We start from the raw sequence: 26,843 nt of genomic DNA on the forward strand, positions 1-26,843 counted from the left end.
CTCATCTGATTATTTAAAAAAAAATTGCATAGGTGCCAAACTTTGGTTTTTAATATCATTTTAGGTTTCTGAAAATACCCCATATGTTGTATAATAACATGTTTGTGTAATTCATACTGAAAAATGAAATATAACCTAAATCTAGAGCCGTTATATTAATTATTTTTATTTTATTATTTCATTTAAATTCAATTCTAATCCTTAAACTTTAATTTGAAGAATTCTGCATCCCGTTTGCTACCTCCTTTCAAATTCAAAAACTCAAATTGAATACCTCAATTCAGGAATTGAATTAAAATTGGAAAAGGCATTTTCAATTCAGTTCTGAATGGCACTAAACCCTGTTGCTGACAGAAAGTAAAACAAGACATCTGGCTTGTCCAATCTCATGTGCTGTGGCTCACCAGGGTGCAGTCATTTTCAAAGGGTCCAACTGGTGAAACTGACAGAACCAGGGCCACAAGTGGAGGACCAAACTACAGAGAGGAAGTGGGAAGGAATGGTGTCCTACAGGTGCAATGTCATTGTTTATGAATTACGGTGTCTTTCCTTCTCTGCAGGGGCACAGACCCTCGACAGTTCAGCCAACAGATAAACAAGGTCATGAAATTCAGACAAAATTTAGTTTCAATTCAATGCTCTCACAGTGGAGTCTAACCTGAGTATACTACACCAGACCCAGTGTGTAGGGCTGAGTTGTCTGCGGGCCATCTGAGACCCAGAGGTGACATACTACGTTAAATTAGACACAAAGCAGCAGTCTAACACAGCGAAGCTGTCACTGTATATCTATGCCCTTCATTATTAGTCCTCCAGGGTACATGACACGGCTCATATCCTCAATTATGATCTCATTATGATCGATAAAGTTGGAGGCCTGGAAATCCAGCCTTACATAGTACTGCCTTACATAAGCCATTTCCAGTCAACCTGGCTGTATGACATGAAGATACAAAGTTAGTTCGAGCTTCAGTGCTACTCCAGCCTCTCGTTGGGACATTGCCTTAAACCAGGTGATCACTGACAAGCAGGAGTTTCACTAGACATCAATGGCATCTGAGGTTTAACCCATTAGTGCCATATTATAATACAAAGTTAAGTACAGTACATTCACATATGGCTTTTTGGCAGAGAAGTATGGTATTGATAAGAGTCATGCAAACAGAACATACTTTGCCATCACAACAGGTGAATTGACTGTTTTATTTTTCCAATGGACAGAAAGATAGCAGCCAAACTGAGAGGAGATGGTGAAAAACAGCAAAGGGAGCAGCTTGAAAAAAGTTTCCCGACAGGTCACAATTAATTTTCAATGAGACCGCCCGTCGTGTGGAAGAAACGGACAACAGCCGCAATCCCGTGAAACGATCACAGATTAGCCAGAAAGAACACAGCCCACCTTGACTATATCGTCTACGCCAGGTTGTTTATTTTACGAAAAATGGCATGAATGTTAAGAATGATGATCGCATTGTAGCTTGTCAATTATTATATTACAATACAATATGTCAATCTACTTTCTTTACAACTGCATCAGCTCTTTAACATGCAGAAAGGGTGCTCAAATAAAGACATATGTCAGGTTATAATGTTCTTCTCCATCATTTGATCAATATTAGATTAATTACTGCTGCAATGATCATAAATGCACACAAGCATGTCTTTTTAATAAAATTCAGTTTACCTTGGGCGGTAATAATATTATGCATATTGCGCTGGGCAAACTGCACTTTTTCGATTGAAGCACAATCTATAATGAGCCTAATTAACATAGAAAGTAGGAACGTTTTTTTTGCGGAAAGGAATGACAGTGACTAGTTGCTTGCACTATTTCAGTGCTGATTGTACCTGCTTAAACTAGATTGCAGGTGGTTAGTAAATATAACGATGCAGATTTTTGTACTGAAATACCACAAGCAAAAGTGGCACAACTGTTTAATGAATTTGCCCCTTAGGACTTTCCAAAAATGATTCAGGGTTACAGCCCAGGTCTTGCAACACCCCTGCTGGCAAGGAGAAAATGTGTGGAGAGAAATGACCCTGAGTGGTCTGTTGATCATTCAAGGTTCCTCTTTGATGGTCTGTAATGAAACTAATTACACCCATGCAGCTGTGAAAGCAGAATTAGAAGGATCAAACCACATGTTTGTAGAGATCATCAAGACTTCTTTCTATGAAAATGATGGCTCTCCTCCCATCTACATTGTGATATAAGTGCAAAAACATGTTATGGGCAAGGACATTAGAAAAAAATGGGAAAAATGTGAGGCAATTGTAAGTTGAAACTTCATATATTGTAAATGACCTCAGATCCGTCATAGAGACTAATATTAATTTTTGATATCCATACAGAAGTGACACCTTCCGACCAATTAATTTTCATAACTTTTCTTGTGATTTTTGATTACTAGATAAGGACTATTAAAATCAATGTAGAGACTGCAGTTACAAAAGACCTATTTCTAGCTGATGAAATATTTAAAAGCTGAAAATAATCAAAAATGTATAGACATTCATTAAATTTCATGTTTTTTCTTTTATTTAGATTGTTATTTTCCATTACTTTTCCAGTCCTGTAAACCAAAAATTTTAAATTCCATGATATATTTAACAGTTTTCCATAACCGTGGAAACTCTGTCCTTCTCTTGAACACAATGCAAACAGCTGTATAAGATCAATTACATTACAAATCATTCACTTGGTGCCTTACTTTTTTTTGTAACCAATCAGTTTAATTTCAAATAAGATCAAAGCCAAATACTTCAACAATAAAAAACTCAAGTAAAGACCCTCTGTCACAACTGCATTTCCAGATAACCCATTCCCTCCAGTCACCTATTTAAGTTCTACTATCTATGTCAAAAGAGAGTAATTAATACCCCCATAATGTGGCAGTGAGCATCATACCGCCTTTTATACTCCAATTCCCCCCGGGAAGTCTACAGGATGAGTACAAGCAGTCTAACCTTCATCCCCTCATTTCTGCTTCAGATCAGCCCCCTACTCTTCCTCCTCCCATTCTCTCAGCGTCTGTCTGTTCACTGCCCCACATCATGATGATCATGCCACCCCAGCGGGAATGACCTCCTCCCAGCCATTCACATCTGCGGCTGTCAAAGCATCCACAGCACATATTCAGAGAGCTGCAGCATCATTTCTACATCATCCTCCACCACTACTGAGGAGCAATGACTTCTTACATCAAGAGAAAATCATTGTCCCTCCTCTAAAGGACCACCTTAGATGCTCAACAAGAAAGGTTCTGGACTTTGGTATGGTTGTCAACTTGAGACAGAGCTTTTTACTCAAGAATCTTCTTTGGTACTGGAAAACCACTGAATAAAAGGAGAACACTTCTACCTTGAGGATTAGGTTATTTAAGATGAATCGACCCATCCAGACCATCTAGACTTTGGATTCCAGAGAGTGATGGTAAGAGTTAGAGAGGAAATGATTTGGAATGTGCTCAGTGTGACAGTCTGACAAAACTAGATCTGTATATGGAGTTCAAGGCTGGATGATGAGTGAACAGTGAGTATTGCATATCTTCTATATTTAAGTTAATTAGACAAAGCAATTAAGGTAATTACAAAAAAGCAATTTAACCGTCTGTGAATATTAGGTCAAGATTATAAAAGAAAGATGACAGATATCATTGCCTGCTGTTTCTAAATATTTAAAAATTAAACACAAATTCTAAACAAAGAAAATAAACAATTATTTTGTATGGCACGGATCCTCTCTGTGAACAGATTGTATTTAAAATAACAGCCCAAAAGATTAACCTCTTGGGGACCACAAATTAACAAAGACATGATAGATATAACGGCAATCTTTCTGTTGATGGTTAAATGCAAATTTACACCTGTACCTTGGAATGTTGTCTCACTTCCATATAAAAATTGTCACGCCACGTCTTTTACCATATGTCAATGAATGGTCAACAAGTCTATGTGTGAATGAGACAAGAAGAGAATGAGCTTGCAATGAACTGACTGAAGACTTTCTCACTCAAACGCTCACTAAGATAGATAGACACACTGATAGATGGAGAATGCTAAAATCTACCCTGTGGGTGGCAAACAGGTGCAAGCACCTGCTATGCTGAAGACAGCTCATTTGTTTATTTGTTTTATGTACCTGTTCCTCTTGTTATTTGTATAAGACCATAAAGATGGAGATGTATCATAAATGCAAGTTACAGGATATGTATTAGTGGACAAAGGATATTGAAAGAAGAATTCTATCTTAAAAGTAAGAAAAACAAAGTCAGTTTGACTGCAGACATGTAAAAGAATGCTTAAGGTATGGTTTTGTGTCATGTGTGAAAAAGCTCAAGGATAAGAGAAGGGTGTTTCTCCACTTTGTTCCACTCCCTGGTGAAAGCTGAATCACCCTCGTTTTGTCTGCTACCAACACACACGCTAATCAGAGCCTGCTGGCAAAATTATAATGAGATAACGGACAGTATGTCAAGTATCGCAGGGGAGGTCATGCAACCTTGAAAGTCACTTGTGGAGCTGTTTTATTTGCGAGAAAAACAGAAACAGCCATCTTTTTTATATTAATAGTTAACTGAATTACTGAATAAAGTCATTATATTGGAATATGTGAACAATATTTTATTCAACTTCTTGCCAAATCAAACAAAACACAAAGAAAACTATTTTTCAAGGTTAAAATTTCAATCTGCAGTTGGTGCAGCTAGACCAGTTACAATCAGAGCTGAGTTTAGAGGTCGAACAATTTGGCAGATACCGATAATTAAAGTGGTGGAAAAGGCAGATAGCCGATTGATTGGCTGATCGTTTTTAAAATTGATTTATACAATGTCAAAAATTTGTTCTTTCCTTGCTGTGACGGGCAGAGACAAAGAGTCCTAAATTAATAAAAGCCCAGATGCAGCTTATTCTTCAACAAAAATCCCCCCCCCCAAAAAAATTAAGATTTGGTGCATAATGCAGGACTTTTAAATATAAGCAAGCCCAAAACACACTAGGGACTCTTATTTTGAAATGACGAAATTATGTAAAAAATATTGGAAACTCTCTCATAGATGTTTGCCGATAAGGATAGTTCCAAAAAGCAACTTTCCGCACCGATTAATCAGTAAAACCGATGTATCGGTCTACCACTAGTTGAGTTTATGCTACAAGTTGTGTAAAATTGAAAAGTTACTTCTTGAAGGCAATCTTGTTAAAGCAGTCTGCGTTAAACCATTTTAATGTCCAATAATAACCACCAATCTCCATTTTCCGTTGTCATACACTGATCAGCCACGACATTAAAACCACTGACAGGTGAAGTGAATAACATTGATTATGTTGTTACAATGGCACCTGTCAAGGGGGATATATTAGGCAGCAAGTGAACAGTCAGTTCTTGAATTTCATGTGTAGGAAGCAGGAAAAATGGGCAAGCGTAAGAATCTAAGCAACTTTGACAAGGGCCAAATTGTGATGGCTAGACAACTGGGTCAGAGCATCTCCAAAACAGCAGGTCTTGTGGGGTATTCCCACTATGCAGTGGTTAGTACCTCCCAAAAGTGGTCCAAGGAAGGACAACCGGTGAACGAGCGACAGGGTCATGGGCTCCAAAGTCTCACTGATGCGCATGGGGAGCGAAAGCTTGCCTGCCTGGTCCAACAGAAGAGCTGCCGTAGTACAAATTGCTGAAAATCTTAATGCTGGCCATGATAGAAAGGTGACAGAACACAGTGCATCGCAGCTTGCTGCGTATGGGGTTGTATAGCCACAGACCGGTCAGAGTGTCCATGCTGACCCCTGTCCACCGCCAAAAGTTTCTACAATGGGCACGTGAGCGTCAGAACTGGACCATGGAGCAATGGAAGGTGGTGGTCAGGTCTGACGAATCATGTTTTCTTTTAGATCATGTGTACGGCCGGGTGCATGTGTGTCATTTACCTGGAGAAGAGATGGCAGCAGGATGCACTATGGGAAGAAGGCAGGCCGGTGGAGGCAGTGTGATGCTCTGGGCAATGTTGTGCTGGTAAACCTTGGGTCCTGGCATTCATGTGGATGTTACTTTTACACGTACCTCCTACCTAAAGATTGTTGCAGACCACGTACAACCCTTCATGGCAATGGTATTCCCTGATGGCAGTGGTATTCCCTGATGGCAGTGGCGCCCTGCCACACTGCAAAAATTGTACAGGAATGTTTTGAGGAACATGACAGAGTTCAAGGTGTTGACTTGGCCTCCAAATTCCCCAGATCTCAATCTGATTGAGCATCTATGGGATGTGCTGGACCAACAAGTCCTGAAGTCATGGATACAATTATTGTTCAGGAGAACAGATACAAATTACACCCACATTCAAGGGGGTCAGTGCGTTCAAACCTCTACTGATGATTAATCGGAGAACAAAAAATAACAGAGAGCAACAAAACAAATTAATTGCTCTTAGAGGAAGGCGCTGGAACATTGTTTTTTATTATTATTTTTTTGCAGTAAATCTGTACGACCATGACAAACAGAAACAGTCTGTTACTACAATGCAATATATAATACTAAAATGCAATATTTCCATTAGACTAATGGAAACATGCTACTTTAACTTATACTGTACAACTAGATGACCTTTAGAAATACAAAAAATAGAAATAACTTGAAGACCTGTGGACATGCCCTTACCAATTAACCACAAGAAGCAGTTCAAGCCTGCAGTACCTCACTTCACTATCGTAAAATTAGACAACGCAAATAGATCTTATGAATATCAATGTGGCTCTTAAGGAAGCAGCTTAGGGAAATGAGAGGCAAATTGAGCAAAGAAAAATCCCTCAATAGAGCAGCACAATGGAAACTTACTCAGCAGTTACACAGGATTTAGGCTCATTAAATATGATGAACAAATGCCCCAGAAATTGTCTCATTTCATTATTTATGAGGATGTGTTGATGACCTGCCCTTGAACAAAATGTGTATTTTTTTGTTAATGACATAAACAACAGAATTGGGCTAAATAAAGAAACCAGTTTCCTAAATAACGATTACTACGTCAACCTCCATGTTTCTCAGGCAAAAGTGCACCAAATAACTGTATTAAACAGCCCAACCCCCCCCAAAAAAGTCAAGATTACATCATGTCTGAATGTCTCATTCAGGAATCTTAAAAAACCTTGTAGTGCTAGTTCTCCATGCCATTTATAAACATGGCCAAAACCTGTTGCTCGAGGTAATTCCCCATTAATCAAATCCAACCATGCAACAGAAACAAAGCTTTTCCCTGTTGTATCTTAAAGGAATGTTCCGGGTTCAATACAAGTTAAGCTCATTTGACAGCATTTGTGGCGTAATGTTGATTACCACGAAGATTTATTTTGACTCATCCTTTTCTTTTTTTTTTCTCCCAATTTGGAATGCCCAATTCCCAGTGTGCTCTAAGTCCTCATGGTGGCATAGTGAATCGCCTCAATCTGGGTGGCGGAGGACGAATCTCAGCTGCCTCCGCGTCTGAGACCATCAACCCGCGCATCTTATCACGTGGCTCGTTGAGCGCGTTACCACGGAGGCTTCACGCCATCCACCGCGCCACGTGCCCCACCGAGAGCGAACCACATTATAGCGATAACGAGGAGGTTACCCCGTGTGACCCTACCCTCTCTAGCAACCGGGTCAATTAGGTTGCTTAGTAGACCTGGCTGGAGAGTCCCAGGCAAAAATATGGGTAACAGTGAGGCACTCATAATGGAAGTGAATGTGGCCAATTTTTGGAGGGTTTAAAACACAGAAACGTGGAGCTTATACTTTTATAAAAGCAATTGCATTAATTCTTCTGTTAAAACTCATGTATTATTTGAGTTGTAAAGTTGTTTAAATTGTCATTTTTACAGTCATTTTAGGGTTTGTTGACATTGCATCATCATGGTAACGAAGTTGTATTTTAACGTTCAAAAATTTGCCCCCATTCACTTTGATTATAAATGCCTCACTGTTACCCAGATTTTTGCTTTTTTAAAGAAAAGTTGGTAAATCAACATTATGCCACAAATGCTGTCGATTGAGCTTAAATTGTATTGAACCCGGAACATTAATTTAAGCTCAAAGAACAGAATTTGTGGCATAATGTTGATTACCACAAAAATTAAATTTGACTCGTCTCTCTTTTTCTTTTAAAAAAGCAAAAATGAAGGTTACAGTGAGGCACTTACTGTAACAGTCATTTTAGGTTTTGTTGAAATTATATCATCATGGTAACTAAGTTGTAAAACTGGCATTAACTTTACACAGAAAAGGTTTGTAAGTGATTTTATCACACTAAAATCATGTTTACACGCATATCCTTTATATCTTGTGGCTAAACGTTTGAAAAAGTGAGTATTTTAACATTCAAAAATTGGCCCCCATGCACTTCCATTGTAAGTGCCTCACTGTAAACCAGATTTTTGCTTTCTTTAAAGAGCACCTATTATGGTTTTTAAACGTGCCTAATTTTGTTTTAAAGGTCTCATACAATAGATTTACATGCATCCAAGGTCAAAAAAACACTTTAATTTGCACATAATTTAAATTGCATTATTACCTTTTTTTCCCCCAGTGTCAAAAACGACTCGTTCAATGATCCGTTCTAAAGGATTCATTCTAAACTCCTTTCAGAGAGCCTACTCTGCTCTGATTGGTCAGAGGTCCCAGTCTGTTGTGATTGGTCTACCGCTTAGTGTAGTGTTTGAGGGCAGGTCAAAGCTGTTCGCAAGCAGCCAACGAAGACCAGAGGCGGGTTTTTTGTTACCAAATTACATAGGTTAGTACAGGAATTAAGTCAGGAATTACTAACGTTTCAGGTGTTCAGAATCGTTCAGAATATTGGGAGTCAAAACTTTGATTTTTGAAACTTTGCAGACTTTTTTTACATTCACAAACAGCTATATAAAACACTACATGAAAGGTAATATTTGAAAAACCATAATAGGTGCTCTTTAAAGAAAAGGAGGGACGAGTCAAACTAAATTTTTGTGGTAATCAATATTATGCCACAAATGCTGTCGATTGAGCTTAACTTGTATTGAACCCGGAACATTAAAGTGATAGTACACCCTAAAATAAAAATTCTCTCATCATTTAATCACCCTCATGCCATCCCAGATGTGTATGACTTTCTTCAGCAGAACACAAACAAATATTTTTAGAAGAATATCTCAGCTCTGTAGGTTCGTGCAATGGAAGTGGATGGCGAACAGCACTTTAAAGCTCCAAAAAGCACACACAGAAGACACCAGTGGTTAAATTAATGTCTTTTAAAGCGATACCACATCTGGGATAGCATATGGGTGAGTAATTGATGACAGAATTTTCATTTTTTGGGTGAAATACCACTTTAATAGCACAGAGCAGGGCCGCTGGTTAACACCATCACTGTCCTATATTACTTTTGTTTTTGGTCTTCTGCCTGAGCTGTATCAGAGGCACAGAGGGAGAACATGTCACAGATTGAAAACGGATAGTCATGTGTCAAATCTTACCAGCTGAAGTGAGGAGAACATGATAGTCCATTCCTCGCTGTGTAGGAACATCTTCATTTACTTCTTCTTTCTCAGATTCCTGATAACGGTCCCAGTTGGACTCCAGCTTTCGTCGAGAGAATGTGATGTTTTCCTCCTCCTCTTCAAAGTTTTCTTTGCTGTCATGATCATCTTGATTCTGAAAAGAAAGAAATTAAATAAAAGGATGACAGTGACCAAGCATGATTCAAGACTGGCACTGAATGAAATTAGACTGAAGATTGTGAGTGAATGTGCTTTTACATTGACCTATGACATGCACAAGCACTACTAAGCTTTATTTACTGTATAATGTTGCACACTGAACTATTAATGTATCACAAATAATTGCAGATCATGTTCAGTGGTACAAATTTAAACCAAATATATACACAACATGGAAATATAGAAATACAGTATAACCTCCTCACTGAGAATCTCCCAGCAATATCAGCTATCATTTAACAGAGTTCTAGTTTATTTGAAAATCTAGTACATTTTACAATTCGTTAAACACGCAACCCCTTTCTAAAATGCATCATAGTAATTATAGATTTAGCTAAAATACCAGTATTTCCTTCAAACAGTCAGAGTCTTTCTGCCATTTGGTAGAATGTACTTTTTATTTAGAATGCCAGTAGTGACTAATAACAAGTTACTCTGTCATGTCATCATTATCTCAATGATTCTATCAGTCAATACACTGCAAGTCAGCACTCACCCGTCTGAAGTCTGCAGGAGGGCCATGATATCGTCCTCTTCCTCTGTGATGATCCCGTTTGCCTCTTCCACGATGGTGGCCACCTCTCCCGCGACCCCTGTGCTCTCCTGAAATGCCGGTGTCACTTGCACCGCCAGTTCCACCTCCTCTTTTCCAATGACCACCGCGTCCCCGACTCGGTCTACTGTCCATAACTGAAAAAGTAGCTGTTGTTGCCGAGAACTTCAGAGTGTAACATAACACACTACGACGGATGTAACATTTAAATGAGTCCCCCCTTCATGGAGAAACGTTCCGCCCAACCATCAATGATCAGTGTAATTGATCTGAACAAACTGTTATTCAGTGTTTCATCAATTATGGGCACTTTTGGCTTCTCTCTCTTTAATAATAATAATATTATTAAAGTTTATACTAACAGCAGTGGATCAATATGCCTCACATGAAAATTCTGTCTTTTTTTGCCTTTTTTCCACCTTAAAGTCATTAACATTTCTACCACAAAGTCATTTTCACCTCATCTCAAATTATGTATTGTGGTGGTAATTACATTTTAAAGATTTTAAATTTAATGGCCAACTCCTTGCCTTCTTAAGGCTAAATTTATAGTTAGCATTTTATTTATCCTAAAAACAAACAATTAAAGAACACTCCAGTGAAAATCAAGTTGTTAACTTTGTTTACATGTCCATATGGTGATTTTTATATGCTAGGAGACCATGAGTGAAATCAGCAGTCAACGCCATGGCTGAGCATTTTCGCCTTGGAACTGCAGTGTACCAAAGACAGTCTCAAAAACACGGATTCAGACAGCCAGGGTTTCATACATCACAAACCTAAGGAACCAATCCCATCAATTTGCAGGGTGGGGCTTTCCACATCAATAGCATAGGCTATGGGGAAGTAAGGGGTATCAGGAGAAGCCAGGTGTAGCTACGTATCGGTATTTTGCAAGACATGTTATGTTTTTAGATGCAAAGTTGAGAAAGGACAAATGGTGAGCCTTCATGTATTACCAAAGGATTTGAAAATCTGAGATAAATGGGTGGTTTATTTGCAAAAAATCACAATGTCCCAGCAAAACTTCCAGAGAAAACTCGGGTTTGCAGTAGTCATTTTACAGATAACTGTTTTGAAAATGTTACCCCAAAACAGATGGGTTTTGCCACTAAACTTATATTGAAGCCCAACGCAGTTCCATCAGTTTATCCTGGGGACACACAAGGAGCTAAGCTGCAGACAAGGGGTGCAGGGGTGAGTGGAGATGGAGGCAGGGACTAATTTGCATATTCATAGATCCATGCATACTAAATTAGGCAAAGGTGTGGAGTTAAATCTAAGCCATTTTAAGCCATAAAGGGATTATTTTCATGGAAATTATTTTTTTAAATATGTAATTTTTATTTAAAAAAAAAAAAAAAAAGATGCATTTTTAGGGGTTAAACCAATGACTGGAGAGGGACTTTAACCCTTTAATGCATACCTCAGGTCTTTACAGACCCAGGACCTCATTCAACCCCCTGTATCTCATCCATTTTTATGGAGTATTCCTCAACCTTTCTCTTCTAAATAGTGTTATAATTATATATATATATATATATATATATATATATATATATATATATATATATATATAAGTGTACAGAATAGGGTCGTTAAAGACCAGATACATGTGATAGTCACTTTTTTTCGCACTACCAAAATCATAATGATTTTCTGTACCACTATTTAGCTTGAAAAATAACACATGTGTAGCTTATGTGTTATGTGTAGCTCAGTACAGTATGTTTGACAGCCAGTTGAATCTCATGAAATTTCAGTGTGGAAGTAATGAATCCTGTTCTATATTTGTTGCATTATCTCTATGATATATGAAAAATAAAACATCAAAATATATCGGAATATATTCTACTATGTTCTAACTGTCTTGAAAATTTGACACTATCTGGACATAAGACCCCGAATATGTAATATTGTTTGGCGAAACACCATGTATTCAAGGGTGAAAAAATATTTTAACACTTTTTGTACAATTACGTACAATATAAAAAAAATAAATAAAAAAAAACTGTTCACAATTTATATTTTCCTTGATATTTCAGTTCAATATACCCATTACATGTCTCATGTTTAATATCAAGCATGCTCTTCACTGACACTGTTGTCTTCTTGGTAAACAAGTACACTAACAATTGTTAAAACTTTATTAAAGAGTTAGTTGTTGTCGAAATAACTCCAACTGTGGGGCAGTTGTAAATTAATATATATATATATATATATCATATATATTTTCACACAATAAATAGGCTATGCAAATGTATACTTTATAATCTTTCCAATATCAAGTGCTGATTTTTTTTTGTTTTTTTTAGACTATCCATTGTGAACTGAGCATGAAAACTAAAGTGAAACTTTCGTCCAGACAGAGTATGCTGCTAATAGGCCTGCACTGAGAAGATGGACATGGATTCAAGTGGAAATTCAACTGCAAATGGAAATGTTTCCACTATTTTTCCTGCCCCATACTGTCTGCTGGAGGCCATAACTATTGCAACTCTATCGGCTATAGTGAGCCTCATCACAATAGTGGGGAATGTTTTAGTGATACTCTCTTTCAAGGTGAACAGCCAACTTAAGACCGTAAACAACTATTACTTACTCAGTTTAGCTTTTGCAGACCTCATCATAGGCGTATTCTCTATGAACCTGTACACATCTTACATTCTCATGGGATATTGGTCTTTAGGAAATGTAGCATGTGATCTCTGGTTGGTACTCGACTATGTTGCAAGTAACGCATCGGTGATGAACTTGCTGGTCATCAGCTTCGACAGGTATTTCTCAATTACACGGCCACTCACCTACAGGGCGAAACGAACACCGAAACGTGCAGGCATCATGATTGGCTTGGCATGGTTGATATCGTTTATTCTGTGGGCTCCTCCCATTCTGTGCTGGCAGTATATTGTTGGTGAGAGGAAAGTTCCACCTGACCAATGCCAGATCCAGTTTTTCTCAGAACCCATAATTACATTTGGGACAGCCATAGCAGCCTTTTATATCCCAGTCTCCATCATGACAATTTTATACAGCAAAATCTACAAAGAAACAGAGAAACGCACAAGGAATTTAGCAGAACTGCAAGGATACCCATCTTTGGACAGCCATGAAGATCCCAAAGTACAAAAGCCAATACTACAATGCTTTAACTTTAAAAGCAAGAGAGGCGGCACTCAAGCATCATGGTCTTCATCCAACCAGAGTTATGTGACTAGGACAACATTGCAGTCTGAGGATTGGACAAAATCAGACCAGGTCACCACCCTAAACAGTTATACGTCATCAGAGGAAGAAGAGCGGTCTGTCACTGAGGCAACCGCACGAGAATCTTTCAAGAACCGAGAGTCAATAAATAAAAATGAACAGCTGGACTGTTATGAAGACAGCAAATATTTAAGCGATCTCGCAAAGCAATGCACACAAGCAAACAATAAAAAATGTATGTCATACAAGTTCAAGCCTATCATTAGCAACATTACTGCCCTGCAAGGCAGCAACGAAGCTGAGGTAACAAATACAGATCATTGTCACTCATCAGAGCCCAAGGCTCCTTCATCCACAAAACCAGAGGATCCAAACCTTAAGATCCAAATGACCAAACGGAAGAGAATGGTCCTCATCAAGGAGAGAAAGGCTGCTCAGACTCTTAGTGCCATCCTTCTGGCGTTCCTCCTTACCTGGACCCCATACAACATCATGGTGCTCATCTCCACCTTCTGCTCTGACTGCATCCCTGTTTCCCTTTGGCATCTGGGCTACTGGCTCTGCTATGTAAATAGTACAATTAACCCTATGTGCTATGCCCTTTGCAACAAGACCTTCAAGAAGACCTTTTGGATGTTATTCCTCTGCAAGTGGAAGAAGAGTAAAAAAGAGGACAAACTGTACTGGTGTGGTCAAAGTCATTGAATTCACATACAAAATAACAGAAATGGCAGAATATTAGAATGACATTTGAATGTTCAAGATGTAATAGAATTGTAATGTCTAAGGGGCATTAAAATTACATTTTAGTCAATGGAAGTAAAGGAGCAGCTCTTAAGATCTTAGTTTATGTCATGCATACAATATTTTTTTCTAGGTTCTGTGCACATATTGTTTATATTGCCTGATTTAAAAACTATGTTGTAATTTATTATTAATAATACAATTTGACATGTAACAAGTTTTCATCGTTTTATATATATTTAAGTGCATTTAACGCATTTACACAACAATGTGTAATATTGTTAAATGTCAGGGTGGTGAGGACAATAAAGATATGGACTGTGAAATTATATATTTTTTATTATTGGTACAAAAACTTAAAGCATTTTTTTGCACCTTGGTTAACTGTTTTGCCTGTGGATAAAATTATTTGAAAATCATGTACAGTAATGGTATGCCTTAGTCATGTCAGTGACACTGCATGCATAGAAATCGAAACATACAAAATTTTCTGGTGTGCAAAGCAGTTTAAATTTTCTTGTTATTACTATTTATTAGTATTAATGTTTTCAGCAGTGCCAAACTGAATTCAATGACAATCCTAGACCAGAGATTGTCAGATTTTCAAACTGCATTACAGAACACATCTGTAGATACAGTAGATAAAATTTAAAAGACTTTTGATTTTACCTTTACTCTGAATGTTATCTCCATGAAATGGCAGAGAATCCTGATTAGATAATGTGCGGTAGAACACTGTTTACATTTCCACAACACCCAATAAATCCCAATCTGCACATATTTAAAAGAAACTCATTTATACCAGCTTTGTGGCGCCACAAATTAGAACTGAACTCGCTTGAATGTTAACACAATACAGACAAGCACATTAATGGATATTGCCTAGCTGTTTTCCATTCAAATGTTTAAATTAAGAAATGCCTACTTTTATTGTTGTGAAAATGTGCCATATAATTTGATGTGAAATAAATGTTTTTAGATGAAAGTAACCCAACTAACTGAAACACCAATTTGGTCTGGATTTGGAATTATATGAATACAAATAATTTCTTTCAAACTACAGCTTTACTACAATTGTCCACTGCCATACTGGGAATTGCTTACCATTTCAGTCACATATTTTCACCCAATTTGGTATTTAATGTTTATTAACACCCATCTTTCTATAAGTCTCATGCAGAGAACAGCAGACAAATAATCAAGATGTTAATGATATTGCCCACAACACATTTATTTTCATTCAGTTTAAATAAGATAATTCATAGCTTTAATCTTATGCATTTCTTTATTCACAGTCTTGTACAAACTCAACAAGATATAGTAAATATTTCAACCTAGAAGCTTTGTTTCAAGTAGTTGTGTAACAGATTTGGGGTCAATGTCACCTCCTTGGCTTGGAATGAAAACCCCTGGCCCCTTATTATATTTTTCAAACATTTTCAACCCTTGCAGCTCCATTGAACTTAATCTGAAAAGTCCCAGAACAAATTTGATAAACTCAACAAAAACTACATTATATTACTTTAAACTACATAGCAAGTACTAACGTCTGCATCTGAATTTACCAGTGCAGCCATATTGCAGCAATTGCATCGACCCAGTTTTTCTTTAAAAAGCCAATCAACAGCACATTGATGTTCTCAACCTTTTATATTTAGTCCTTATTTACTTATATTTCTCTCATTTTCAGAATGTGCTAAATTTAATTTATTAGAGATTTAATTCTTACTAATATTCAAGTAATCGTGAAGGTGAAACTGTATTGACCTCAATTCTGAAAAGGGATCATATATCTGTTTCATGAATATTAGATGCAGCAGCAGTAAAAGCATAGACTATCATCATTATGTTAATTATATTACAGAATATTGAAATGCTTCATCAACAGTGAAATCTGTCTAACAGTCCCCTTTTGGCATAGGTATCTCGACCAATCCAGGGTAACAGATCAATAATGTACTTCTCCACTCATTATACTTTTAAAGTTAAAACATCCAAGTAAAGTTCTATTTTAGTAAAAACAAGGAATTCATGCTTTAGTCCACATGTACGGGATACATTTTTTAACCGTATGAAGATTTCAGAGTATCATTATAATGAGTAAAATGATCTGATTATCAACAATGCACCCAAAAGAAAATGGGACAGTGCAAACACAGTTCTGCTTTGTCATGCATTTCAGTTGAAAATGAAATGAGATATATATATATATATAAAGAAAACCAGTAAAACAGTGTTAAAGAAAATGGTAAAAAGATCCTGAGTGCACAGCACTACCTCCAGCACTACCTCCTCTTTGGTGCAACACTCCTGCTACCTTTGTTGCCTCCCCCAGATTTACTGGAGCCCTTGGAGAACAATTTAGTCATGAATTCAGAAACATCCGGCAATTCCGGGTTAGGGTTTAACATATTCATAGACTGCTCCATTTCCTGCAGAAAATAACATACAAAATATCGCATGAATACAGCTATTTCAAGAGGATGAGGCTGTCACACAAACTGCAATATATTATTAGTATATATGACCTGCTACATTATGTTTTACCTTTCTCATCTCAGGGTCATTAGTATTTACCACCTTCGGGAGCAGGACGATGACTAGTAAGGGAAGAACCATCATCATAACCTAAGCAAAAAAATACATTTTAAGAACAAGGCCACAACAGCAAACTATTCTAGATATCTAGCATTTTGTGATCCACAAGGTTGTCATACAGTAACTTGGAAAAGAAAACATGTTATAACATTTGTAACACTTAAACTAACCTAAATTTGAAAAGGGATAGAAATAAAGAAAAATAATAAGATTATAATAAATGAACAAATAACAGAAACAAAAGAATCAGTCTAAACATATGCATAAAACATACATATAGACACTAAATAAGCTATGTGAAAGTGACAATTGCACATCACAAGATTCATAAATGAAATATAAGGAGGAGTACACTGTATCATACTGAATAAATAAGTGATTAATGGTTCCTAGTAATAAAACTCTTACCACAAAGAAGCCAAGATATGATCTTACCATTGGGTTCATCAGAAAATCAGTCCACCCCCATGTCTCCCGCTTCATGAAGTACATGTGTGGACCATTCGATCTGATCTGAAGAGGATACGGCTGTCGAATAACTTCAGAGGTTTTGATGTAATTCACCAAGCGTGCCCTGTCGATCATCAGCACATCCTGAAGTTAACTTTGGCGTTCATGTTTCGATATATAAAACTTTTTAAAGGAATATTTCACCCAAAAATTATAATTCTCTCATCATTTACACACCCTTTATGTCATCTCAGACTTGTGTGACTTTCTTTCCTCTGCGAAAAACAAAGTCATTTTAATGGAGATATGTCTGTCTATAGAATGCAAGTGAATGGTGACCAAATTTCCAAGCTCCAAAAGACATAAAAGGCAGCATAATGATAATCCATAAAACTCCAGTGTTTTAATTCATGTCTTCTGAAGCGATCCAATGAATTTTAGGTGAGAACAGACCAAAATGTAACTCCCTTTTCACTGTACATCTTGCTGTTTTAGTCTTTATGCTGCCTTTATGTCTTTTTAGAGTTTGTGTTTTGTGGAAGAAAGAAAATAATACGAGTTTCAGACCACATAAGGGTGAAGAAACGATAAGAGATTTCTCATTTTTGGGTGAACTATCCCTTTAATGAGGTTTTGGTTAAAGAGTATTAGGAAGATCTATTACCTCGTTTTCCCTTTGGAGGTAATGTCTACACGGACAGGTTCAAATCTGAAAGATGGTGATACGATTTCAACCACATATGATCCAGAGGGCACATCGTTCACAGCAAAACTTCCATCAGTCCTGTAATGGAAAATGCATGTGGTCATTTATAACGAATAAATGACGCAAACAACATCACTATTCTAAAGATTATGTCATTTATTGAGACGCTTTGCAGTAAATCCAGCACTGGCACACATAGACTGATATTTACAACACCTCACATTTGTTATTTTTTATAACTCACTTCAGAAAGCCAACATATTCCTCCCCTTCCACCAGGACTCGTGCTGTGGAGATCCAATCCTGTGTTTTTACACCGGGCACGATGGCTCGTCCTTCGATTTTGAAACGATCTCCATTGGACGGAGAACCTGCTGCAGGCCCCGGCTCTGGATCAGAAAAACACCATGACAACGCAAACAGAGCCTGCAACGCCACATATAACTCTAATAGACGCTTAATGTACTGCATCGTATTTGGTCACACGATATATGTGACGTTTAAAGTATACAACGTAGCACAACGCCTCTTAACCAGCTGAGTAAATAGAAACCGGAACTCATGAAAGGCAGAGACCGGAAGAACTGTAGCAGAATCTGCTGCACCAAGTGATTGTTGTTGAGGCGGGGTTTTTGGATACTGTCACACACCGTTGTGAACTACCTGCCTAACATTTTTAGCTAAATGTATATTTTAAAAATGTGACTTGATTAATTTTGAGTCAACCGGTGTATCTGCAATTCACAAACAATTACTTAAATGTATCTACTGTGATAAAGATGAGTTCGAAAGTAAAAGACTTAAAGGGATAGTTCACCCAAAAATGAAAATTCTCTCATCATTTCATCACTTTCATGCCATCCCGGATGTGCGTGACTTTCTTTCTTCTGCAAAACACAAAGATATTTAAAAGAATATCTCCGTTCTGTAGGTCCATACAATGCGAGTGAATGGTGGCTAGAACTTTAAAGCTCCAAAACCGACATAAGTCAGCATAGAAGTAATCCATACAACTCAAGTGGTTAAATCTACATCTTCAGAAGCTATGTGATAGGATTGAGTGAGAAACAGATAAACATTTAAGTCCATTAAGTTTTTTTTTTTTACTATAAATTCTCCCTGCACAGTAGGTGATATGCACGGAGAATGCGAATCAGCAAAAACGAAAGAAGAATGTGAAAGTGGAGACTGATAGTAAAAAAAAAAAATAAAAAAAATAAAAAATTAAAAAATAATAAAAAAAAAGGACTTAAATATTGATCTGTTTCTCACCCACACTTATTTTGCTTTTGAAGATATGGATTTAACCACTGGAGTCTTTTATGCTGCCTTTATGTGTTTTTGGAGCATCAGTATTTTGGTACCCATTCACTTGCATTGTGAGGACCTTGAGCTGAGATGGTCTTCAAAAAAAATCAGAAAGTAAGTCATAGACATATGGGATGGAATGAGGTTGAGTAAATTATGAGAATTTTCATTTGTGGGTGAACTTATCCTATAAAAACCAAAAGTGGTCTAACTGTCCAAAGACTGTAAAAGAATAAATAATAATAATAATAAATAAATAAATATATATATATACACACACACACGTATGAAAAATCGTGGCTTTAAAATTCTTACATTTGTAAACATTTTTTTTTCTCCTTGAACAAACTTTTTTATTGTATTTTTTATAACTTTTACTTGATTACACCACCTGACATTTTTAATGCCATTAATTAAATGTTTTTGTAGAAAATGCTGTAAATGTTACTCAATTTTTTTTTCATGGACACAACGATTACATTTCTAACTTGTCATATGCGCCTTAAACTAGACTATTTAAAAGATTTCTCATTCTTATTTGTCAATTATCCATCTGCAAGTTTGGCTGGGTCTTTTCTGTATTAATCAGTGATTCCATTTGGGTTTCTTATCTCTCACAATTCACAAAGGCAACCATGTAATTTCCTTTTGATTAGGGATTTGTATGTATGGGGTTGGGTCATTTTTGTTATCGTAATAGATACTATTTAAAATGACAAGATGCATATAAATGCAAATATGTAGATCACATGTAAATGTAAAAAAAAAAAAGCTTCAGATCGTATCAATTTATTTGAAAGTTGATTAAAAGAAAAAAAAAAATCACTATATACACATTACACTCAAATATTCCATTCATGATCAGTCAATGGACAACAACCTACTAATAACTTATAAAGCCTGCAGTTCAAGTGCATAACTGAACACGTACACAATCACATCCAATTAAGCAGATTCACACCATGGCACTACAAGTGCAACAGTTAAAACTTCTGCTTGGCACTTCAGTGAGATGCCTGATTCCAGAGTCTCATGGAGTTGATTACGTGCCCCTAAGCAAGTCCACTTCAATGTGAAGCAGTCATTCTGTGCCAGCAGGAAGGGTTCCTCCTCCAGTGCTGAGATCGGGAGTGTCTGAATTGTTAAGTTCACCAATCCTCAATTCACCACTATTGAGCTTCAGATTCACTAGCTCCAAACTGCTCAAAGAGCAGCTTGCACCAAGAATATGTAGTGGTCCTCTCCTTAGTGTGCTACACTGATGCATCAGCTCATTTGTGACAGATATGATTCTATGACCTGAAGAAAACAAGCAAGCGGTGACAAAAGAAAAAAAGGGTGAGACAAGTTTTGTAAAAAGTATTAATTTTTCTATTGATGAAAACATGAAAGCACACTGCACCTTGGCAGTTTCTCCTACAGTTCCTGGAACTAAGCATAACTGACTTTTACCCTCCCACAGTTCAAGCAGCAGAGTCTTCATTGCCTGAAAATTCCTGACAGATGCAAACAGACATTTTCATTGACACTTTCCAGTGAATATTTATAAGATACAGTGTGTACATAATACATTAAAAATATAACAAATTACTGCAAAGCTGTCATCACAAAAACAAGCGTTTATTCATGAATGAAGACCTGTGCAGAAAGCCTGTCCTTAATCCTATGTCTAAAAACCTCATGACAGATACATAGACATTTATTAGCTATTGAATTAGTAATTCCATCTATACACATTTAAAAATGAAGCACCTGTCATTTGAACATCCATCGTGCAAGCTTTTGTTGTTTGTGGGGAGCTCAGGCCACCATTTCTTAATGACAGATTGAACCCAATGTAAAGCTACAATGAGGTGTCTAGAAAATATTAAACAAATTTTAATTTGGGCACAACTCAGGGCAATAAATTGTAAATCAATATAAAAGACATACAGGGCAAACTACTTACTCTTCATATTTAGTGTTAAGAATCACTTTCACTTGTGGTAAAAGGTCAACACAACAGCCAATCGAAATGCATGGCTGTTCTTCCTGAAGACTGTAGAGGGTAAAAATTTATATAAACATGTCTAATGTGTATGGCAAAATATATTCATGTGATTTGGAAAGGTTTTAAATAGGCTACCTTTTAGTAAGTACAGGCAAACAGTCAACAAGGACACCTGTGTCTTGTATTCTGCAAAATAACAAAAAAGAATTAAACTTCAATAGTTCCCCATGATATTTCATTAACTCTTTATATACTATAAATTTCATCTGGATTCTACACCAACATACAGCACATTGGGCGTAACTATTTAATTAGGCTTATCCCAGTTTCAATATGCCAACATTACAAGAATAAAAATAAGCTATACATGTGTTACTGTAAAGCCTGTTAAACCTTTACTATCTTTTTTTTTAAATACTGCAGCATTTTAGAACACTTCATCTATGTATGAACATCTTCTATGCCTTAATATTTGTGGTATTTTATACATAAGCCAAACTTCCAACCTGTTCAAGTATGCCACTAATTCACTTGCATTTTTTCGCCAAAGAGTCAAAGCAACATTTAGTCTGAGATTCCTTCCAAAGAGTACATGAGCCATTGCTTCATGGTCCTTTGACAACTGTTAAAAAAATAAAAAAATAAATAAGTACAGACAAAATTGCATTGCATCACACTTTGCCATGGCTAACTAGATTTAATTCAGCATTTCAAAGAAAGTGTTTATGACTATACCCTTTAAAAGGGACAGTTCATCCAAAAATGAATACTATGTTATCAATTGCACCCCAAATTTTAAACTGTCATCAATAACTGACCCTCATGTTGTTCCAAACCCATGATTTTCCCCATGTGAAACACAAAAGATGATGTTAGACAGAATGTTAGCCTCAGTCACGACTGACTTTCATTGCATCTTTTTACCATTCACTGAATGTGAATAGTGACCAAGGCTGTCATTCTGCCTAACATTTCCTTATGTGTTCTATGGATGTCACATGGATTTAGAACAACATGAGGTTAAGTAATTACCATAGAATTTTAATTTTAGGGGGAAAATATATTCCTTTAATTAGTAACGCTAGACAATTATGACTGAGGGGGCTTTTACACTGGCAGTTTAGTCTGAAATGAAAATTAGGTAATGTGAAACCTGTTTTGCAGACCGTGGTACCAAACCTGAGACTACCTGAAGGAAGTGGTCCGAGTTCGGTTGCAATGGAACTGTGGCACGGTTCGCATGAGTGAGAAAGCAACCTGTGCACGAGTCACCACTTATTTAGGAAGTAAAATAACTTGGGCATGCATTTTTGACGATTTAAAGGGATAATTCACCCAAAAATGAAAATTCTCTCATCATTTACTAACCCTCATGCCATCCCAGATGTGTATGACTCACTTTCTTCAGAACACAAACAAAGGTTTTAAGAAGAATATCTCAGCTCTGCAGGCCCATACAATGCAAGTGAATGGTGATCATACCATTGTAGCGCCAAAAATCACATAAAGGAAACCACATGACTCCAATGGTTAAATCCATATCTTCAGAAGCAATATAATAGGTGTGAGTGAGAAACAGATCAAAATTTAAGTCCTTTTTTACTCTAAATCTCCACTTTAACTTTCACATGTGAAAGTGAAACTAAACTGACTTACAGATGTAAAAGTGAAAGAAATTTTTAGAGGAAAAAAAGGATTTAAATTTGTATCTGTTTCTAACCCACACCTATTATATTGCTTTTTTCCCCCTCCCCTTTTCTCCCCAATTTGGAATGCCCAATTCCCAGTGTGCTCTAGGTCCTCATGGTGGCATAGTGACTCGCCTCAATCCGGGTGGCAGAGGACGAATCTCAGTTGCCTCCGTGTCAGAGACCGTCAATCCACGCATCTTATCATGTGGCTTGTTGAGCGCGTTTCCGCGGAGACATAGCACGTGTGGAAGCCCACGCTATTCTCCGCAGCATCCATGCACAACTCACCACGCGCCCCACCGAGCACGAAAACAACACATTATAGCGACCACGAGGAGGTTACCCCATGTGACTCTACCCTCCCTAGAAACCGGGCCAATTTGGTTGCTTAGGAAGCCTGACTGGAGTCACTCAGCACACCCTGGATTCGAACTCATGACTCCAGGGGTGGTAGTCAGCATCTTTACTCTCTGAGCTACCCAGGCCCCTATTATATCGCTTCTTAAGATATGGCTCTAACCACACGAGTCTTATGGATTACTTCTCTGTTTCCTTTATGTGATTTTTGGAGCTAAAAAGGTTTGATCACCATTCACTTGCATTGTGAGGACCTACAGAACTGAGATATTCATCAAAAAATATTTGTGTTCTGCAGAATAAATAAAGTCATACACATCTGGGATGGCATGAGGGTGAGTAAATGATGAGAGAATTTTCATTTTTTGGTGAACTATCCATTTAAGCATGATGACATCATCAGTTCCACAAAAACAGACACACGTGCAGGGACCAGGGGAACATTGTGGGACACAGAAGAGGCGAGATGCCTTTTATATATGTGCGTGAGTGAGCGTGCAAACAGTCGTGTCCTCAAAAAAGATTGTGAGCATCAGATATAGTCGCCTTCACCTGTACAGGAACAACTGCTGAGTTACGGCATGCGACACACAGAGGCGCAAGTGTCGTTCACTCTGGTGTGCATAATGACACCAATTTAATAAAAAACACACAAATATAGCGACCCGCATTGTGTTCTCCATCATGTGCATGTTAGTGATGATGGAAGATAATTAGTGAAAAGCACCGGTGTTCAACAGAATCATATTTGAGTCTGAAACCAGACAAATGCTGCAGGGGGTGCCGGGAACGATCATGCTCGGATTCAGACCACAGCAAATGTGCCCAGTGTGGAAACCACCTGAGAATAACCACAGGAATTGTCCAGACCACCACCCACCACCATCACCAACATAGAATAAAAACAACAAGGTTGGGGTAACAACAGCCAACTGTATATTAAACTCTAGCCCAAATTCAAGAGCTATCACTGAAAATAACTCACCTCAGTAAAATAATCACTATACTTGGAGCCAGTTCCTGCCATTTTTGAGGTCTCTATTGAGTTCACAGGGAACCCACAATTGTCACTATAAAGAATAGCCTGCACGTCATCAGCACAGGTCAGTTCATTCTCTTTGTTTGCCATGTCAGATGTCTTGCATGCAGTGGTTGATCTCCGACATACTCCTGATCCAACCCTGAAGAGATGCGTTTTCTTCTTGCTAACCACCACTCGTTTTGCTTTGCTGTATTTGTGCACACAACGGCCCACTGGAAATCTGTAGGATGGAGGGTAACAAATACCTTAAAGGAATAGTTCACACAAAAATCTAAATTTTCTCATCATTTACTTACCCTCATGCCATCCCATTTGTGTATGACTTTCTTCTGCAGAACACAAAGATTTTTAGAAAAATATCTCAGCTCTGTTGGACCACACAATTGTAATTGAGCTTAAAATCATGATCGGGCCAAGAGACTGCAATGGCAAGATGTACAATGAAAAAAAAGAGCTATATTTTGCTCTGTTCTCACCCAAAACCAAGTAGATTGCTAAAGACGACATCGATAAACCCACTAGAGTCATATGTATTACTTTTATGCTGCCTTAATGTGCTTTTTAGAGCTTCAAATTTTGGTCACCATTCACTTGCATTGTATGGACCTACAGAGCTGAGATATTCATCAAAAAATCTTTATTTGTGTTCTACAGAAGACAAAGTCATACACATCTGGGGTGGCATTAGAGTGAGGTGTCTGTAATTTTGTCAGTGTGGATGCCAGTGCCACAGCAAGTTGAAAGTCAGCAGGAATTGCAATTAAACAAATTGTCATGGAGTTTGCATTGCTATAGCTCAAAAACAAACCTCTCTTGATCGGATTCGTCTTTGAGTAAATAATCCACCTAAAAAGAGTCAACAGATAAAATGAGCATTCCTAAAATATTGAAAAACAACTGCTAAGGCTCAGAACATCACTTAGCACATATATTACAAACAATACTAGGCTTTTGAATAGTTTCCTCTCAGTATGGACTTTGAATTGACCTCACTCACTTCCCTCATGTTCTTCTCATCTCCAGAACAAACCATACGTTTGATAAGTTCATGGGGATGGGCCTGCTTGAGCCTGTGGACTTCTGTGTTACTCCCAACATGACTTCCAGTGGCCATAATAAGGGACTCTGGAGAACAATGGCAAACAACACACATCAGCTGGCACAGGGTGTAAGCAGATAAAAACAGACTAAATGCATCAAACGCACACATGCACCAGACCAAACAGCTGTGGTTAAAAATTTGATCAATGCTTCGACTGTGTGGCTTCTCTTGACAGGCTTATAAATCACCCTATGATCATATTATCATTGATCCAAGTCAACTGATCTTAAGAAATATATATTTAAATATGTTGTTTTTGCCATTATAGGAGATGTTGCGTGTGGCTTCATAAAGAACATCAGTATGGGCTGTTTCTCAAGTAATGACATTTTAGAGTTATCTAGACCATGCTAAATACGTTATACATAAGTTAAGCGATTCATGTCATTCTGGTGACAAATGTGCACAAATATTCCTTAGACACGTCCCATCCAACCACCACATACAAAAGAGATGCTTTGTAATTTTCAAACCGACGTCTTACTGCAGAGCACGTAGCGATTAAAGAAAGAAAATACGTACCCTTTTTAAAAATCATTAACGAGTCTCAGATAAAAAAAAACAAAACATATATTGGTAATATACCTGGTAAATGTCTAGACATCTGTCAGCGGAGGTTTAGGCCTCCAATGATGTGGCGTTGCTGTTAAGTTTAAGGGTCTGTAAGCACGAGCGAGCTAATTAAGTAAACCACATTTTCTCAAGCAGTCAATAATTTATCTTTCAGTAAATTGCAAAAAGCAAGTCAAGAGATTAGCCTGCTGTTCTACTGACCTGAACACATGAAAAAATGCGATAAAACACCAGATAGCTAGTCACTAAACAAACAAGTTAGGCTAATCACCTGCTAGCAAACAAGGACTTAGCACGTACAAAACATGTAACGCGTAAAACGTTGTCTGCTTCAAGAATTTCATAAGCACCTACCACAGCATTTTGTAAAGTTGTCTATGCATCCCAGAGCACGTTATATGGCCCCCCAACGTGTCCGGGGAAAATCAGGAAGAAAAGGAAATTTCGGTGGATTGCAGAGGGAACGAATGATCATTCAAACAAATACAAACTTGAAACGCTGCTGCGACTGTGGGATGGGTGAAGCACTAGAGGACTGGGTATTTAGCGACATCTGATGGGGAAGAATGGAACTGCTTTGTTCAGTCAGCTAAATAAATAAATAAATAAATAAAATTATGCACTGTACATAATAGCCAGAGCGACATGTATCACCCTGAAAAAAGCTTTACTCTCCTATTCTGTTAAATAAGGGCCGCTTACTTTATTGTTTTTGGCCATTTTTTACTGGAAACAGGTGTAACTTTTTTAAATTATTATTATTTTTTTAATTATTATTATTATTATTTTTTTTTTT

The 26,843-nt window shown here is 37.4% G+C and overlaps 4 protein-coding genes across 4 annotated transcripts in view; 1 reads left to right on the forward strand and 3 right to left on the reverse strand.

Moving 5' to 3' along the window:
• Nucleotides 1-10,487, reverse strand: part of LOC127416036 (cell death regulator Aven-like) — a 32,954-nt gene extending 22,467 nt beyond the window's left edge. Inside the window, exons 1-2 of the mRNA XM_051655116.1 lie at nucleotides 10,223-10,487; nucleotides 9,484-9,661 (exon numbers count right to left, since the gene is read on the reverse strand). Of these exons, the coding sequence (XP_051511076.1) occupies nucleotides 9,484-9,661; nucleotides 10,223-10,414 (370 nt within the window). The 5' untranslated portion in view covers nucleotides 10,415-10,487. The remainder of the gene's footprint in view (nucleotides 1-9,483; nucleotides 9,662-10,222) is intronic.
• Nucleotides 10,488-12,685: 2,198 nt separating this feature from the next.
• Nucleotides 12,686-14,191, forward strand: LOC127416216 (muscarinic acetylcholine receptor M5-like). The gene has a single exon (XM_051655437.1). The coding sequence runs from the start codon at nucleotides 12,686-12,688 to the stop codon at nucleotides 14,189-14,191; it is 1,506 nt and encodes a 501-aa protein (XP_051511397.1).
• Nucleotides 14,192-15,428: 1,237 nt separating this feature from the next.
• Nucleotides 15,429-18,581, reverse strand: LOC127416451 (ER membrane protein complex subunit 7-like). Its single transcript, XM_051655823.1, has 5 exons — nucleotides 18,229-18,581; nucleotides 17,943-18,062; nucleotides 17,264-17,402; nucleotides 16,778-16,858; nucleotides 15,429-16,662 (listed from the first exon to the last, which is right to left on the reverse strand). The coding sequence occupies exons 1-5, from the start codon at nucleotides 18,453-18,455 to the stop codon at nucleotides 16,516-16,518; spliced, it is 714 nt and encodes a 237-aa protein (XP_051511783.1). The 5' UTR covers nucleotides 18,456-18,581; the 3' UTR covers nucleotides 15,429-16,515.
• Nucleotides 18,582-19,673: 1,092 nt separating this feature from the next.
• LOC127416397 (KATNB1-like protein 1) lies at nucleotides 19,674-26,559 on the reverse strand. Its single transcript, XM_051655739.1, has 10 exons — nucleotides 26,402-26,559; nucleotides 25,370-25,497; nucleotides 25,181-25,218; nucleotides 24,316-24,592; nucleotides 21,789-21,904; nucleotides 21,418-21,468; nucleotides 21,241-21,330; nucleotides 21,045-21,149; nucleotides 20,695-20,788; nucleotides 19,674-20,591 (listed from the first exon to the last, which is right to left on the reverse strand). The coding sequence occupies exons 2-10, from the start codon at nucleotides 25,484-25,486 to the stop codon at nucleotides 20,559-20,561; spliced, it is 921 nt and encodes a 306-aa protein (XP_051511699.1). The 5' UTR covers nucleotides 25,487-25,497; nucleotides 26,402-26,559; the 3' UTR covers nucleotides 19,674-20,558.
• Between the last annotated feature and the right edge of the window lie 284 nt (nucleotides 26,560-26,843).

The sequence above is a fragment of the Myxocyprinus asiaticus genome, chromosome 25 (genome assembly GCF_019703515.2).
Source record: "Myxocyprinus asiaticus isolate MX2 ecotype Aquarium Trade chromosome 25, UBuf_Myxa_2, whole genome shotgun sequence".
Lineage (NCBI taxonomy): Eukaryota > Metazoa > Chordata > Actinopteri > Cypriniformes > Catostomidae > Myxocyprinus > Myxocyprinus asiaticus.

Bases quoted from the DNA above. Each gene is read 5' to 3' on its own strand.
- LOC127416216 (XM_051655437.1), top strand. From the start codon at position 12,686: ATGGATTCAAGTGGAAATTCAACTGCAAATGGAAATGTTTCCACTATT.
- LOC127416451 (XM_051655823.1), bottom strand. From the start codon at position 18,455: ATGCAGTACATTAAGCGTCTATTAGAGTTATATGTGGCGTTGCAGGCT. The intron at 18,063-18,228 runs GTGAGTTATAAA...TTTCCATTACAG, and splicing joins GAATATGTTGGCTTTCTGAA to GACTGATGGAAGTTTTGCTG. The intron at 16,663-16,777 runs GTAAAACATAAT...TATTTTCTGCAG, and splicing joins ATGACCCTGAGATGAGAAAG to GAAATGGAGCAGTCTATGAA.
- LOC127416397 (XM_051655739.1), bottom strand. From the start codon at position 25,486: ATGGCCACTGGAAGTCATGTTGGGAGTAACACAGAAGTCCACAGGCTC. The intron at 21,469-21,788 runs GTTGGAAGTTTG...GTTATTTTGCAG, and splicing joins TTAGTGGCATACTTGAACAG to AATACAAGACACAGGTGTCC. The intron at 21,150-21,240 runs GTAAGTAGTTTG...AATATTTTCTAG, and splicing joins CTTAACACTAAATATGAAGA to ACACCTCATTGTAGCTTTAC.